The sequence below is a fragment of the Primulina eburnea genome, chromosome 14 (genome assembly GCF_022965805.1).
Source record: "Primulina eburnea isolate SZY01 chromosome 14, ASM2296580v1, whole genome shotgun sequence".
Classification (NCBI taxonomy): domain Eukaryota; kingdom Viridiplantae; phylum Streptophyta; class Magnoliopsida; order Lamiales; family Gesneriaceae; genus Primulina; species Primulina eburnea.
In genome coordinates this window covers 26,526,554-26,543,643 of record NC_133114.1, presented here as the reverse complement: position 1 = coordinate 26,543,643, position 17,090 = coordinate 26,526,554, and the positions used below count along the sequence as shown (strand labels likewise).

At 37.8% G+C, this 17,090-nt stretch overlaps 2 protein-coding genes across 2 annotated transcripts; both read left to right on the top strand.

Moving 5' to 3' along the window:
• Window positions 1-980: 980 nt before the first annotated feature.
• On the top strand, window positions 981-2,646 carry LOC140812711 (hydroquinone glucosyltransferase-like). The gene has a single exon (XM_073171057.1). It carries the CDS (start codon window positions 1,066-1,068, stop codon window positions 2,479-2,481), a length of 1,416 nt encoding a protein of 471 aa, XP_073027158.1. The 5' UTR covers window positions 981-1,065; the 3' UTR covers window positions 2,482-2,646.
• Window positions 2,647-8,496: 5,850 nt separating this feature from the next.
• Window positions 8,497-10,352, top strand: LOC140812137 (NADPH HC-toxin reductase 1-like). The gene is made up of 5 exons (XM_073170348.1): window positions 8,497-8,738; window positions 9,023-9,189; window positions 9,298-9,510; window positions 9,610-9,980; window positions 10,056-10,352. Exons 1-5 carry the CDS (start codon window positions 8,618-8,620, stop codon window positions 10,195-10,197), a joined length of 1,014 nt encoding a protein of 337 aa, XP_073026449.1. The 5' UTR covers window positions 8,497-8,617; the 3' UTR covers window positions 10,198-10,352.
• The last annotated feature ends 6,738 nt before the right edge of the window (window positions 10,353-17,090 follow it).

Sequence of the window (17,090 nt, the reverse complement as noted above, 5' to 3'; positions counted from 1 at the left end):
GACAACAATCTCCTCATTTTATCTTCTTCTAAAAGATGTTCTACTATTTAGGAATCGAGTGAGTCTCATGTTAGACCGTCTTACTGATCTTAATCTGTGAGACGAGTCAATCCTACCTATTTTCACAATAAAAAGTAATACTCTTAACATAAAAAATAATAATTTTTTATGGATGACCCAAATAATAGATCTGTCTCACAAATACGACCCGTGAGACCGTCTTACACAAATTTTTGTCTTAGGAATCAGGTTACAATACATATATAACATAATCATCACCATGAAATCATGACTGCTATTGTTAAATATTGACTGCGAGGGTGCCGAGATAATTACTTAAATATACATTGCACGAATAGCTATTAAATTTTAGAGTATATATCACACACCATACTCGTGACAAAGGATGATAATGGGGCGAGACGAGAACAAATTTATCTTCATCTCGTCCATGATTTCTATCTCCATTCTTATATTTGTCTCGATCTTCGTTTTTTCTCGCTCTCATTCTTGTTTCAAAAATATTAGTGTAACTAGACGAAGGAGATATGTGAACCAAACTTATTTAATATGACAATATTTTTATTTTATTATTAATATTATTTTCAAGTCTAGTTCAGGGATGAAAATATTAATTCTATATCCGTCTCGAACTATTTGGGGATTTTTTAAAATTCGAGAAAAATCCACGAACCAAAACCTGATAAAATCGAAGATCTCCATCTTTGTTTCAGGTTTTCTCCGAAAGGTGAATCAATCAAGAAATCATATCACAAAATTGAGTCGTGACTCAAACTTTATACATAAGTAGTATAGATAGATATATTGCAATAAAAAAGAAAGACGTAATAGTAATAATAATATTATTATGGAAGACACGACGCCAAATACAAATATTTACTCTATACGTTCACTAATTTTTTTTAAATTATATATTTGTGTGAATCTTGTCCATTCAAATTATACGTAAACGTAAACAGTAACATCGAAACAACCAACAACGGATATTGTTTCGGATATCGTTTTTCTGCTTCTGCCGTCTCCTACCAATAATAATTTCCTTCAATGGAGATAACCAGTAATCCTCACATCGCCATTATTCCAACTCCAGGCATCGGGCACCTCATTCCTTTACTCGAATTCGCCAAGAAACTCCTCCATCTCCACGATATCTCCGCAACATTCCTTATCCCGAACGAAGGCCAACCTCTCACCACAGCCCAGAAAACGTTCCTTCTAGCTATCCCTCCTGGAATAAGCTATATATCCCTCCCGCCTGTAAACTTGGACGATTTGCCTTCCGGAACCAAGATCGAAACCCGTATATCCCACACCGTCGCACGTTCTCTGCCCTCGATTCGCCACGTCGTTGAGTCCTTAAATGGTACCCAGAAGCTTGCTGCGTTCGTTGCTGATCTGTTTGCCACTGATGTATTCGACCTTGGTATACAACTTAAAATTCCAGTATATCTTTTCTTCCCCCCTTCTGCTAGTAGTTTGTCTCTTGCTTTGTACCTGCCAGATCTCGAAAAAACGGTCTCGTCCGAATTCAGGGACGCAGCGGACAAGATTCAGATTCCCGGGTGTATACCCATTGAAAGGAGAGATCTTTCTGATTCTATGGAGGACAGGAAGGATGAAGCGTACGGATGGATGCTTCACCATATGAAAAGGTATAGAATGGCTGATGGCTTGTTAGTTAACAGTTTCAAGGAATTGGAGCCTGGTGCCATTGAAGCTTTACAGCAACAAGAAAGTGGGAAGCCCCCTGTTTACCCGATTGGACCCCTGATTCTTACTGGTTCTAAATCTGATGATCCGTGCTTAAAGTGGCTAGACGACCAACCAACGGGTTCGGTTTTGTACGTTTCTTTTGGAAGCGGTGGCACTTTATCTCAGGCTCAGATATCCGAAATTGCGTTAGGTTTAGAGAAGAGCGAGCAGAGATTTTTATGGGTTATCAGATGCCCAAATGACAGGGTTTCCAATGCTGCATACTTCGATAGTCACAATTCCGATGACCCATTAGCGTACTTGCCCGAAAAATTTATCGAGAGGACCAAAAACCGTGGGCTGCTAGTCCCTATGTGGGCACCACAGGCACAAATCTTGGCCCACGATTCGGTTTCAGGTTTTCTGACGCACTGTGGATGGAACTCGGTTCTTGAAAGTGTAGTTAATGGGGTACCGTTGATCGCTTGGCCGCTTTATGCAGAGCAGAAGATGAACGCCTTCTTTCTGGACAAGAGTTTAAAAGTGGCGCTGAGGCCGAAGATGGGGGGAAACGGATTGGTGGGGAGGGATGAAATTTGTAGTGTCGTCAAGGGTTTGATGGAAGGGGAAGAAGCGAAAAGCATTCGTAGTCGAATGGGGGAGCTTAAGGATAGTGCAGCAAAGGTGCTTGGTGAGAATGGTTCTTGCCTCCAAATATTGGGTATGTTAGGTGAAAAATGGAAGAATGATGTTCGGGGAGATTGCTAATGATTTAATAATGTGCATGTTTGTATAACGGAGTTATGTTGGTGGAATCACGAATTCAAATATGTATTATGTTATGTTGGTGTTGCCTTGTTGCTTGATATCCAATTAGTCACTTTTCTTCAAGGTTACAAATAATCGTGAATGAAAATATTTCATCATTTTTTTATAGAGATTGCAAACATTTACGAGAGTCCAAGATTGTAACTTGTAAAAATGTTTATTTAATCATGGAAAATTATGAATCATCTCGGCGACTCCAGCAGGTTGACATCCTGGATTTACGACGTCCCTTCAGGAGTTAATGGAGCTTTTTAAGTTCTTCAGACCTCGCAAGTCTTGTATACCTTGGGTCACATGCAAAAGAACCAAACTTTCGAGTCAGCAAGCTTAGACGAGCCATTTTTCATGGGCTACTTGGTTTGTGATCCGTGGGAAATGTTGTATTGTAATTGCATGTTCCCCGGAGCAAAGGCTGCGGATGTGCACCGGAGTTGAGCGTCCATGGAGAAAGCAGTACGTTGCTTTATGACTTGGATCGCCTGAAAAATCCAATTGGACCACCCCGAATTGATGCCTCTCCTTAACCGCAATGAACTCGGCAAGATGAGGGCAGAAGCTTCCATTCGTAAAATGTTATTTTGGTTGATTAATTATTGAGATTATTTTGATAAAAAGAAAAATTAAAATATTGATTTGAAATTTTGAAGACAAGGAAAAAATTGAAAGAAATATTTTGTTGTGTATATCTTGAGATTGTTGAATGACAAAAACTTGTGAGACGGTCTCACATCGTATTTTACACACGATAGTATTTTACAGGAGGTCACATATCCTAATATTCCTCTCACTCTTGCACACTTAACCAAAAATTCCCCAAAAAATATATAAATATGCTTTTTGGGATATTTTAACTTATTACCTAGCTCATATATCAGTTTTTAGGAACAAATGCTTATCACTACATCAAAATTTATAAATGTTATCCAAGTCATAAATTTATTTCCTTATATCTGCGACAGCACAGAGCCTCATACTAAGCGAGACGTAGACATGAGAGGCTGCACCGATGAATGTGTCAATGTGTTGGGCTGTTAGGCCCTTGAATTCGAGAGGGGCTTTGGGGCCGTTCCTCACTACTGGTATTGTCTCAGTCCCTCAAGATCAATTTTATCCTTACCCCTAGTGTTGTTATCAATTGTTGTGTGATTTTCGCTCAAAAGCAAAACCATGATTGGAATTTATATTCATGTCGAGTACTAGAAAATAAAATAATCTCAATTATATTTAAAAAAATCAAGATGTAAAATTTCAATAATCTAAAATAAATTAATTACAAGGAATTTCAAGGACGACTTCGGGTACATGATCTGAGACGGGTTCTAGACATAAAATTTCACCCGATTTTTATTCATGTAAATTATAGTAATTGATGATATCACCTATTCCAACTTATAAGTCAAGACTCATTTAATTGTTATTATTGTCCCTAGTATCGAGTAAATTTTATTTTTCAAATATCAATATCGATATTACTATCATAAATTAAACATCAAAATAATTTAATCAATTTCTATGGTTCTCTTTCAACTACCTCAAAAGAAATTGTAGACCTCTCGAACTCTACATAAAAATCGGTGCCCCCGCGCCTCTAGATCTATTTTAAAACATTTGGGCAACAATCTGGAAGCATCCGTGCGTTTTTTAAGGGAGGGTGTGCTGCCAATTCTGTTCGCTATTTCTAATTTTGCGTTTTTCATTTTTATATGCTCTTTTGAGTCATTTTATCCTACAATATGAACATAATTGAATATTAGCTCGTGTTTAAGATCAAAATCAATGGAAAATGTCAAATTACGGACATATAAACATGACGGGTTATGGACTCATATAAACACCCAAACTTGCTTGCCCTCGAGCAAAAATGCGATTTAAATGGAAAGAAAAAAATGAGTTCCTAATTTGGCCATATTATATTTTTCATAAATTTAATCTTTTTGTCTCAACAATCGAATTCATTCATGATCAAGAAATGCATCAAGATACTAGTATATGACTTTGTAATTCATCTAAGTTATCACTTCAGTCATAAATCACGAACATGCGTATGTGATATATCACTGACAAGTATCATACATATCTTTTCGTCCTCACTTTACGAAAATGATTAACCCAAGTTGCTATAGAAGTCCATTGTAAGCCATTATAAATTCATTTTAAATCTTTGATTTTTCGATGTAGGGACAAGGGTATCACTCCTCCTTCAGAACACGATGTCCTCGTCGCGGCCTGACCCCTCGATCCACCAGCACCTGAGAATCTAGAGGTGTCTCCTACAGGTTCAAGAGGTGGCTCCCGTCATGTAGCACTTTGCCCCGCAGGTTCAAGAGGTGGCTCTCATGCACGTAGCACTTTGCCCTGCATATATAGGGCTTATTTTCCGGTGTTCCATGCCGGTGACCGGTTCTGATATCATTCTGTCATGCCCCGAGCCCGGGCTCGCACCTGCGTGACTGCACAATGTGCCCCAATAGCAACTACTTCGTATTCGTCATCGCTTTACGAAAATGATTAACCCAAGTTGCTATAAAAGTCCATTGTATGCCATTATAAATTCATTTTAAATCTTTGATTTTTTCGATGTGGGACAAGTGTATCACATTCATACCCTAATTCACTATCACGTACCTTTACAAATATAGATCAACAGGACTTTTAAAGCTTGTAATGTTAGGCTTTGGTGTCAATATTGAGAGATGAAATTAAATATCATCATTGACAAATGAAAATCAATCTAAATAACTCATTTTCAATTAAACGCAGGTGCTTAAAGTTTTCATTAATTCCTTAACACAACTTATCCATCAATTAAATTTTTATACCCCTCAAACTAAAATTAACGTTGTCCTCAATGGTACAAAATGAAGAAAATAAACAAGATATAAATACTCCCTCATGTTGAATAGACGATTTGAATATTTTCGCTTGCAAACACATGGTGTAAAATTTTAATATATGATGAGTGAAGTATCGTTCCCAAGAAGATTGAATATTCATATTCACACTAGGTATTGTAATTAGAACAATCTCAATTTTATTTAGAGAATCAAGACTTAAAATTTCAATAAACTAAAATAAATTCAATCATGAGAAATTTCAAGGACGACTGTTGATACACGAATTGAGACGGGTTCTAGATACAATATTTCACTCAATTTTCATTCGTATAAATCATATTAGTTGATCGTATCACCTATTCCAATGCACAAGCAAAGAACCATTATTTGTTATTCGTTGTCTCTCCCGAGTGCAAGTAAAATTTATTATTCTAATGTCAATATCGATATCCCTATCAGAAACTAAACACCAAAATAATTTAAAAGTTCTATGGTTATCTTCCAAGAAACTCAAAGGAAATTGTATGTGAGAATAGTAATTTTTGAAATGTAATTAATAAGTTGTAAGAAAATTTTAGTATAAGATTTTTAATATTTATTAAAGGAGATATGCTTATGAGAAATAATTGTTGGAAATCTTTTTACCAAGTCAATAATACCTACACTAAGGTATGCTAATTTTTGAGTATTAGAAAGAATATTTGCATGATTGGAGTATCATACAAATTAAAAGGATTGATGCATGATAATTGCTAGAAATTTCGAAATTCCCCTAGATTTAATGCATGATTAGTATAATGGTTAGATACTTGGTATGGGAATATTGGAGTCAATATTGAGAGATTTGGAGCAAATTTTGGTATGATTTGAGTACCATGTTTAGATCCACCACCCTCACCTATAAATGCCCCATCACCCCACGATTTCGAAATCCCCCTTGCTGAAATCTCGAAATTTTCAGCAACTCCCTAGCCAAAACTTTGCCCGAAAATCGTCCCGAAGTTAGCTTAGAATTCGAACCGAAGCGCTGCCCGGACGAGGAACGAAAAGAGACCCAATCCTCGAAGTTGTGCACCACGTTTTTAGCATCATTATATATTGTAAGTGGGCTGTTTTAAAGAATTAATTTCGATGATGCATTCTTCGTGTGTTTTTGAAAATACAGTCGAGTACATGTTCTTTTCTACTCTTTTTCTTGTGTCGAATTGCCATATTGTTTTAAAGCACTGTGAGGAGTCGACTGTATATGGGTAGGAATCCCAATCATGACGTACCCTTACGCGGTGGGGGATAAAACCGCTATACGGCCTCGCCCTCTTAGAGGAGTAAAAATTAGGGACTGACGTCAGTAAACCATAGAAAGTTAGATAAATCACAGTGGCTGGTAAAGTTTATGCATGTGTTTTGAAGCACGTATGAAACTCATGATTTATGATTTGAATTTTATGCATGTTGTATTTATTGTGCTCGATATTTCCCCCACTTGCTGAGTATTCCCAAATACTCACCCCCTTACGACCCTTCCCAGATAAAAACGAAGAACAGGTTGAAGAAGAAGAGTCCGAGCACTTTTGGGGTTGGTGATGTGCAAGTCTGATAATAATAGATTATATTTCAAAATTTATGATTAAATAAATTGTAAGACGTTTCCGCATTTAGTTCTGTCGTTTAAATTATTTCGGTTTTGTAAAGACAATGTTATTTCATTGAAATTATGATATATAAACTGGTTCGGTTTATACTGTGCTACGAAAGGCTTGTTGTTTCGATTGGTGATTGTTAAACAACGCCGGTGTCGACTAACCCCGGTCACAGTGCGTGACATTGTAGGCCTCTCGAGCTCTATAAAAATTCTAGGTTGTCTTCCTATTCAATATCTTCTTTCCTGAATGCCATATTTCAAATAAATTTAACTTACAATTTATGATCAGTAAATTGAAAGACGTGTGAAACAAGAATATACAAATAAATTATAAGAATAAATAAAAATAATAAAAAATAAAAAAAATAAAAATCAAAGATATATCAAATCAAGTTACGTCAATATCTAGTTCAAATCCCAACAACGGAAACAATTTCGTAATTGAAGTTTAATTCTTCAACTACACAATATAATACATTAAAATACAAGTAAAATTAAAGTCATAAACCACTATAATTTAAAGTTTCAAACTTCAATCCATACTACTAGCACGTCTACGTCTCTTAGCTTCCAGCTCCCAAATTTATCGTCCTGTTGAGAAATCGAAACACACTCTTACGGTGATGAGAAATCGAAGATGGTTATATTCCCGCTGAGATTTAGGGTAGATTTTGATCAAATAAAATATGATTTTTGAAGGAAATATCGTAAAGTAAGGGTATTCAAACCTCAGATAAAATATATAAAAAAAAAATTGAAAATCCAAACCAAAAAGACCAAACACTGAATCGAACCGAAAATCAAATTTTATAATTCGGATATAAATATTAAAACCGAAATTTATTTGGTTCGGTTTCAGATTATATATGTCAAAATCGAACCGACCGAAAAAACCGAAATTTTGTTAAATTAATATTTTATTTTTATTATATGATGATATTAGTGAATGATGAATTATTTTGGATAATATTTAGCTGATTGTTGTTTATGTAATTCATTTAGATTTTATATTTAAATGTTTTAATAAGAAATCATGTAAAAAATAACATATTATATTTTACATAAATTTATCTTATTAATTTAAATAATTGTATCAAAACCGAAATAACCGAATCATTTCGATAGAAAACCGAACCGAACGAACCGAAGAAAAATTGTTCGGATATCGAATTATATATTTGTAAAACCGAAAACCGAAAAAAATGTAAACCGAACTGAACCGACCGATGAACACCCCTATTCTTAAGCAATGATTGAAAATTTTGAAGTGATTAAAACCAAAAAAAAAATTGAAATTCAGTAATCACAAGAATCGGGTTGGAGATGCAAGCTTGCTTGTTGGAAAGGGACCTTTCAGAGATGGAGACTTTGTCAAAATAGAAAAAAACGAGAGATTAAAGTTAGCGTATTTAGGTCATTTTGCTTGATTGGGTGAAAGGAAAGCAAAAAAAATTAAAAGCTGACATGACTCACGACAAATAAGGACGTCGACCTATGAAAAAAGGGCGTAGGTATTTATTTCTAGTTCCTCTTAATTAAAAGACGTTTGGCTTTCGCATATAAAAAAGGGAAGACGAGAAAAAAAATTATGGCTAGGTGAATGATGGAGCAGGGAAAGTGTAAGGTGTGCGTGACGGGAGGAGCAGGCTATATTGCTTCCGCGCTGATAAAGAAACTTCTGAGTGAAGGCTATATTGTTCACGCTACACTAAGGGATTTGGGTATGCATGCATTTTTTTATATTAAAAAAAAAAGTGGAAAACTTGAAGTAGTTAAGCAGAAAAATTATGAATCTTGAATCTTCTTTACCATTGATCTAGAGTGAAAGTTGAAGGGGTCTCAAGTGTTTGGAAATTTGAACGACTAGAATTGAAGATAATGGGCTCTTGTAGTTGACACTCAGTTTGTGAAAATCTATCCTTTTTCTGCTACAATTTTCTTAAGGTCATGCCACAGCCCACAGGTACGCCTCTAACATTATGTTTTTGGATTGATTGATATGTAGATGATCATTCGAAGGTCGACGTTTTGAAGAGTTTCGATGGAGCAGACACAGGACTCAAATTATTTAAAGCTGACATATACAGAGCCGAAGAATTTGAGGAAGCAATCCTAGGTTGTGAGTTTGTTTTCCATGTTGCAACCCCTTTGCTCCACTCTGATGGCCACAAGGTATATTTCTATCTTTTAGGCCAATCATAAAATCCTTTCCAATTGTGGTATTTTTTTGGTTAATTTTCCGGTGCTATATATTGATGATGGATCTGGAGGTTAACTCAGTACAAGAACCGGGTGGATGCGACTGTCGATTCGGCAAAGATAGTTGCGGGTTTATGCGTTAGATCAGGAACGGTGAGGAGGCTTATTCACACAGCCTCTGTAATGGCTGCTTCACCATTGAAAGATGGAAGGAGTACTTATAAGGAGTACATGGACGAAACTTGTTGGACCCCTGCTGATTTCTCTATCCCTTACACAAGTGATTATGTCGAGGTAAATGACTTATTTATTACTCGTAAATTAATTGGAACACACGAGTATCTTATGGAAATCCGACAAGGATATTATACAATGAAAAATAATGTTTCGTAGGAGTATGTTCAAGCAAAGACGTTGGCTGAGAGAGAACTTTTAAGCTTTGGCAATGGAGAAATGGAGGTGGTGACACTAGCTTGTGGCCTTGTCGGGGGAGAGACTTTGATGCCTCACACACCCTTAAGCGTAAAGACAATCTTGGGATTTCTCACAAACGATGAATTTGGATACATTGCCCTCAAATTCTTGGAAAATTTGGTGGCAAAAGTCCCCTTATCCCACGTTGAGGATATAACAAATGCCCTTGTCTTCTGCATGAAAGAACAAACTATCAATGGTCGATTCTTGTGTGCAAATGGATACGTTTCAACTGCAGATATGGCCCGATACTATCAAAAGAAATACCCAGAATTTAGTATAAACAAAGAGTGAGTTTTCGATATTTCAAAGTCTTTGTTCTTGTTTTCACAACATTTTAAGTTTGGATCTTGATTTGTTTTCAGGCACTTGGAATGTCCTAAAAGAGACACCAAATGGGGATCTGTTCTGCTTGAGAAAAGGGGTTTCGAGTACAAGTATGATTGGCGTGTGGTTCTGGATGATAGCATCATATGTGCAAAGAAAAATGGAGATATTGGAATATAAATACACGCCGGAAAATTTCCCTTTGCTTTACTCTCTATATTTATATGTTGTGTTATCTAAGACTTCAGATTTTCTCAACTACACGTTTATTCAACTTTGATACGATATAATATTTAAGATTTCCTACTTCAAAACCAGTTCATGTATTGATTTGATTAGTAGAGCCCAAAACTTTATTTGATCGAGCTCGAGATCAAATACGGGCTCTGAGTTCTACCAAGGTCGACTGTGAAGAAATTGAAATATCTAACATTATACCATAAGTTGGAGGAAAGAGGTCAAAACCCCAAGATTAGCCATATTGGTATATTGGTGAAATTAAGAGGCTTTCAGACCAACTTTTCATGGAGCCGTTGTTTGATAACAATATGAACAACCTCTTGAATTTAGTTTATAGCAAGAACACGAGTCACATTATCAATGTACACTTGTTTGATCGCTGCCCTTTCCTATGTTTTTCCTTCCGATCCTTTGCGTGGGTTCTCACTTCTCAACTAGAGCCATAAATTCAAGAAGAGAAGACGAACATAAATAGCATACCTTGAAGACAGAATTCCTCCGACATTTTATTAATCATTTCTCTGATACCACTTGTGCCACATCTTAAAAATAATGATTTAAAATGAGTTTACAATGAGTTTACAATGGACTTCTATAGCAACTTGGATTAATCATTTTCGTAAAGCGAGTACGAATACGAAGTAGTTGCTATAAGGGCACATTGTACAGTCATGCAGATGCGGGCTCAAGCCGGGGACGTGACAGAATGATATCAGAGCCGGTCACGGGCAATGAACACCGAGAATAAGTACTATACGAGGCAAAGTGTTATGTGCATGAGAGCTACCTCTTGAGCCTGAGGGGCAAATTGCTACATGACAGGAGCCACCTCTTGAACCTGTAGGAGCTACCTCTAGATTCTCGGTGCTGGTGGATTGAAGGGTTAAACCGCGACGAGGGTGTTGCGTTCTGAACGAGGAGTAATTGTGATACCCATTGTCAACATCTTAAAAATTAAATATTTAAAATGAGTTCATAATGGAATTACAATAGACTTCTATAGCAACTTGGGTTAATCATTTTCGTAAAGCGATGACAAATTCAAAGTAGTTGCTATAGGGATCCATTGTGCAGTCATGCATACGCGGGTCCCGGTCTGGGCTCGGGCGTGACAATTTCAATTCTTTTTTTGGTGGACATGTATCAATATCATAACATCAAGTATAGACGCTACAAAAATATCAAGTGTTAGAGATGGTTTAGGCAAAACCGTTGCAAATAAAAATTAAAATGTCGCAAATGTTGGCGACCATTTAATCAAAATCGTCGCTAATTAGCGACGTTTTAAGAAAAACTGTCGCATTTTTTTCTATAAGTTTGGGCGTCTGGATCCATTTTCTCCACACCCTTTCACCTGTGTAATATATTTTTCTCTCTTAAGCGATTATGTAATATATTTTTCTCTCTTAAGTGATTTTGTTGGATGCTTATTATTGCAATATTTAATCGTTTCATATATTATTTATAAATTTGAAAATCATTAATTTAGGTGAGTTGAAGAGATTATTTAAAAATTTATATAAATAATTTTATTTTAAGAAATTATAAAACAATATTTTTTTATAAAAAAGAAATAATTAGCGACAGAATATGAAAACAACCATATAAAATTTTGACGAAACAGTCGTTGATTAGCGACGTTTTATTCGTACATTGTCGTTAATTAATGACGGTAAACGTCGTCAATTTAACGATGGTTTAGTTTCTCAAAATGTTAATTTCCGTCGTTAATCATGTATTCATGTTAGCAACGGAACTAAACAGAATTTTTTTTGTAGCAAGAAACTTTATCATCGTTTCAGCTTCGAGTGTGAAGCCGAAATTTAATATTTTAAAAACACAAGAATGAGCTAAAATCACTGTCTATTATTCTTTCTTTTAAACAGGAAAAATTATAATTACAAATAGACAAAAAACTAAATAAATAAATAAACCTCCCTCTTCGCTTCTCCATCTCCAATGATGTATGAATATGTAAATATATTAGAGGATACAACTCCAAATTTGAAGATTCTGCGCTAGATCTCAGCAGAGATTGCTGCTCATATTCAAAAAACTTGAGCAAAATGTTGTTTCAGTTTTTGTCCGTGATGTCACCCGGGTCAAACGGTCGAGTCGGGTCGGGAACTCTGCCGGGTAGACTATCAAAAATGTTGAAGGAATTATGAGTCTGAGCGTGGAACTTTGGGTTATGACTCCTCGAGTGCTACGAAGGACCTGAGAACAAGGAAAACAACCACGTGAATGGACGCCGGAGGGGTGTCCGGCGTGACCACTCCGATGCTTAAGTCAGCAGGTACTCAAGCAAGAAAACCAATGTAACCAAGTGATGGTTGTGGTGATTGGTGTGTAATAAATGAGAGTATTAAATGTTCATTAATATCTGAATGAATGAATAAATGCAGAACCTGGTATTTATAGTGGAGGAAGTCATGATGATCTCGATTTTGGGGGTGTGTGAGCATTAAATATAATAGGGTGGCTGATTGTATTCTATTGTTCTGACATATCAAATCGTACTAGTCATGTCCCATCTGTCTTGTCACCCATTAATGTTAGCCAAAGAAGGATATGTCGGCCGCGTGCACTCTACTAATGTCAACGCAATTAAATGCTTCACTCGCATCGAGATGTCAGAGGGGAAAAACTTCTTGGGTAATTGTGCCAGAACTCGGGCGCCAGGCCCTAAACCCACAACCCGGGATATGAGTATTTGCTGCCATATTCAACTTTGAAAATATTCTTCCCTGACCCGGGCGCCGCTCATGGGCATGCCACACGACCCGGGAGATCCCGGGCCCTACCAATGTCCCGGGACATATCGGATGACCTCGTTCTCCGTGCTACCTATTAATTATAGTAGGATGGCTGTGCACACCCTATACTCTGACATGTCACATGTCACATCAGTATGATTCTGTCAGGTACGTTTATCGAGGTGCCCGGGTAGAAAAGCATCGGAGGCTTCATGTCTCCCAGAAATGTGATGAAATGCCGGAGTCTAGAGCCAGGTTTGAGAACCCTGAGCTTATAAATAACAAAGGTGCGGAGCCCTGGCCTTCCTCAATGGTCGGGGTACGGAGCCCCGAGCCAGGGTACGGATCCCTGGACTTAATAGATAACCAGGGTGCGGAGCCCTGGCCTTCATGAATGGTCGAGGTACGGAGCCCCGAGCCAGGGTACGGATCCCTGGACTTAATAGATAACCAGGGTGCGGAGCCCTGGCCTTCATGAATGGTCGAGGTACGGAGCCCCGAGCCAGGGTACGGATACCTGGACTTAACAGATGGCCGAGGTACGGGTCCCCGGGCCAGGGTACGGATCCCTGGACTTAATAGAATGTGCCGGGGCCTCATACCTCCCGGATTTTAAGATAAGAAAGTGTCGGGGCCTCATATCTCCTGGACTTATATATTTGCCAAGAAGAATTGGATTTACTGCTAGATTGTATGTTCGAGCTTTAGAAATATCCAAGTAAGAATCCAATATAACAATGTAATCACATGGCCCGATATAAGAAATCCATTACCAAACATCCCAGCTCTCATACCGATAAAATCCCAAGCATATGCAATGTGTCGTGATACGACGTTACACACGTTTTTGAGCAATTCAACATAATTAAGCTGGTCAATCAATAATTCATACGATCTCATAAAGAAAAGCTCGCTATGATATATCCTAAATAATTTCAGTTAAAAATTATGACTGATCATAATTGATAAATACGCTTAACACTTGATTTTATTAATATGATAAAAGTGATGCGACTTATCTTCGTGAAATTGCACCAAACTCAGCAGTAACGAACCGGGAACGAGGGGCCAACCCAGATGTCGGGCCAATACTTAGATATCCAAGCAACAAAGATGATATAACCATGTTTCTCGGCTGATGCCAATTATGTGTGCCGCAACTCAATGGGTGGAGCTATGGAAGCCATGTAGAGTGGCTGCTGATGCAATTAATGGATCCCAAAGAAGTGCTAGCTGAAATTTCCTCCGTTGATGGTATTAAAATCTACATGAGTAAGTTGAAATACAAGACCCCATCACGAACAGCGAAGATAGAGGCCCGTTGCATTCAAACTCGAGAAAACCAAGCAATTGTTGCTAATAGATTATCAATAATCAATGATGATCAGTAGAGTAAGCAACTGTCGATTGCATAGAATAATCACCGAACATAGCTAAATGCATTGAGGTGATGTGCGGAGCTGGAGGTCGAAGTTCCCTGTCGAGTTAAAGTGCCCAATAATAAAAGGACATGAGTTATAACCGTAGACAAGGCATGTAGGAAGATATGCAATGCATCCCGAGCCCGATGTTAACAACTCAATAAAAATATATCAAGTTTGCACACATTGAACATCCTTGAGCATATTGATAAGTTAAATATAAGTCGAAAAACAAGTGTAATATTAAGATATATAAAGAACAAAGTTTTAAATCTTCCCTGTTATGACATCCATAGATGAAGGTAGTAATGAGACTTTCCCGATAAACTTGACAAATTCTCAAGGTTGAGAAATAGAGAAGCTTCAACCTGCCGATTGTCAAGGTTACCCATAAAACTCCCCTTTCATTTAGCTCCATTTACAGAGATGTAGAGGCCTGATAGCAAAGATGAAAGAAATTGTGTTGTAGAATCAAGCAAGCTAGCAAGACCCGGTTTCGAGAGATATGAAACCGTGCAACCCAAATGTCACGATCAAGCTTGTGTAATATAAGAATTTCGATTATATCTCTTTCTAGCACTCATCCATTCCATCCCCTCAAAACCTTCCTCAAGCACATAAAGATTGATGCGTCAGAAATGTTTAAATTCGTGGAGAATTTATGCCAATATTCAAGGTGACTTGGACCAGTAAGATAATAAAATTTGCTAAATGCAAACCATCTCCACTCCATGGATTCCCCGATTGATCAATTATCTTGAGTAATTAAATTATCAAGAACTATCCAGAAGCACAAATTTCTAATGGGTTAGTGCAGCTCCATATAAACAAAATAATCCATGTGTCAAACATTGTGGTGCTCGTGACTTTATCATTGAGGAATGAATTATTAAATCCAACATATATCACAAGCAAACATGCACCTTAGGTGATTGATGTATTTTACCTATCACAATCCTCCACATTCAGCTATATGAACAATATATTTATCAAATAACATATTCAAATCATGTAAAATTAATACTTATCTTTCCGCGAATTCAAGATTTTGGGAACCCATAACATATTTGAGACTTTGTTTTCCATCCTCGAACCAACTCGTGCGCCCTGGCTTCTTAAGATAAGGGCTTATACTTGGGTAGAGAGGGATAACGTTATTCTCCAACTCCGATTATCCCCTTAAGTCGGCAAGTGAAAGCTCTTGTAATATCTTAGTTGAGCCATGAGTCATTTCTCAACAGTTGCATATTTGAATCCTAGCACTTGAAGCCCTGAAATTTACTAGGGAAAACCCACAAATGCCTTATATGCACTCAAATAAAGAGAAGGACCAAAACGAGCAACAAAAAACCAAAGGAGTATAGAGCACAACAAAAAATACAGAGAGCCAAAGCCAAACCGATAGCGAATATGCGACTTGTGCCTGATCAATGTTTGAGTCCGGGCTTATCAAAAACTGAAGCAAGTTTTACCCACCCAAGAAGCATACGACACAATCAAAGAACACCACCTAACAGCCCAGAAAAATTATGAAAACCAGATTCTTGGGAAACTAATCGAAAGCTACAGACCCACAATGGAGTAGTTGTTGTCTTTCTTCATGCTTTCCGACTGTTAAATCGCGGTTTCCGGTGGGTGGTCGGTCACGGGAGACACGGGAGGGAGCTATAACAGTGGTGGCTATGCCACTAGATTTAATTCTTTGAAAGCCAGAAATACCATAATCTCTCTACCAGAATGATTTCCCAACGCTAAACCAGAAGGTTTCTTTCTCCCAGCTGCCTGTGTGGTTCCCTTTCTTTTCCATGTGTATTTTTATTTCGTACTCCACATATCTTCAAAAATCCAGTTCACGGGTCTCTCCCACCAGCGGGCGAGAGCCCTCTTCATCCTCTATTTTTTCTTCCTCCGCGTCTCACCCTTGCTCCTCTTCCCTTCTCTCTTCTTCTTGTACTCGTTCACGCTGTTGCTCAGGATGAGCTCAGGATGACTGGCCTGGTGAGAAATAGCCTTGTTTGCTGTAGTCATTTTGACAGCATCAGTTATGATTCTCTGCAATTCTTCGGGAGTTAGATGAATGGTGGGCTGAGGACCATTAGGGGGAGGGCCACCTGCACCAGAGAGACGTGTATTGTTTTTCTCTGGGGCTTGAGAGGTGTCCTGGTTTTCTCTCCTAGTGGGAGCCATATCAACGTCTTTAGAACTCAGTACTTCCCACAGACGGCGCCAATGATGTCACCCGGGTCAAACGGTCGAGTCGGGTCGGGAACTCTGCCGGGTAGACTATCAAAAATGTTGAAGGAAGTATGAGTCTAAGCGTGGAACTTTGGGTTATGACTCCTCGAGTGCTACGAAGGACCTGAGAACAAGGAAAACAACCACGTGAATGGGCGCCGGAGGGGTATCCGGCGTGACCACTCCGATGCTTAAGTCAGCAGGTACTCAAGCAAGAAAACCAATGTAACCAAGTGATGGTTGTGGTGATTGGTGTGTAATAAATGAGAGTATTAAATGTTCATTAATATCTGAATGAATGAATAAATGCAGAACCTGGTATTTATAGTGGAGGAAGTAATGATGATCTCGATTTTGGGGGTGTGTGAGCATTAAATATAATAAGGTGACTGATTGTACCCTATTGTTCTGACATATCAAA

Excerpts from the sequence above, each read along its gene's own strand:
- LOC140812711 (XM_073171057.1), top strand. The coding sequence starts at position 1,066 with ATGGAGATAACCAGTAATCCTCACATCGCCATTATTCCAACTCCAGGC.
- LOC140812137 (XM_073170348.1), top strand. The coding sequence starts at position 8,618 with ATGATGGAGCAGGGAAAGTGTAAGGTGTGCGTGACGGGAGGAGCAGGC. Across the intron at positions 8,739-9,022 it reads CGCTACACTAAGGGATTTGG|ATGATCATTCGAAGGTCGAC; the intron begins GTATGCATGCAT and ends ATTGATATGTAG. Across the intron at positions 9,981-10,055 it reads GAATTTAGTATAAACAAAGA|GCACTTGGAATGTCCTAAAA; the intron begins GTGAGTTTTCGA and ends ATTTGTTTTCAG.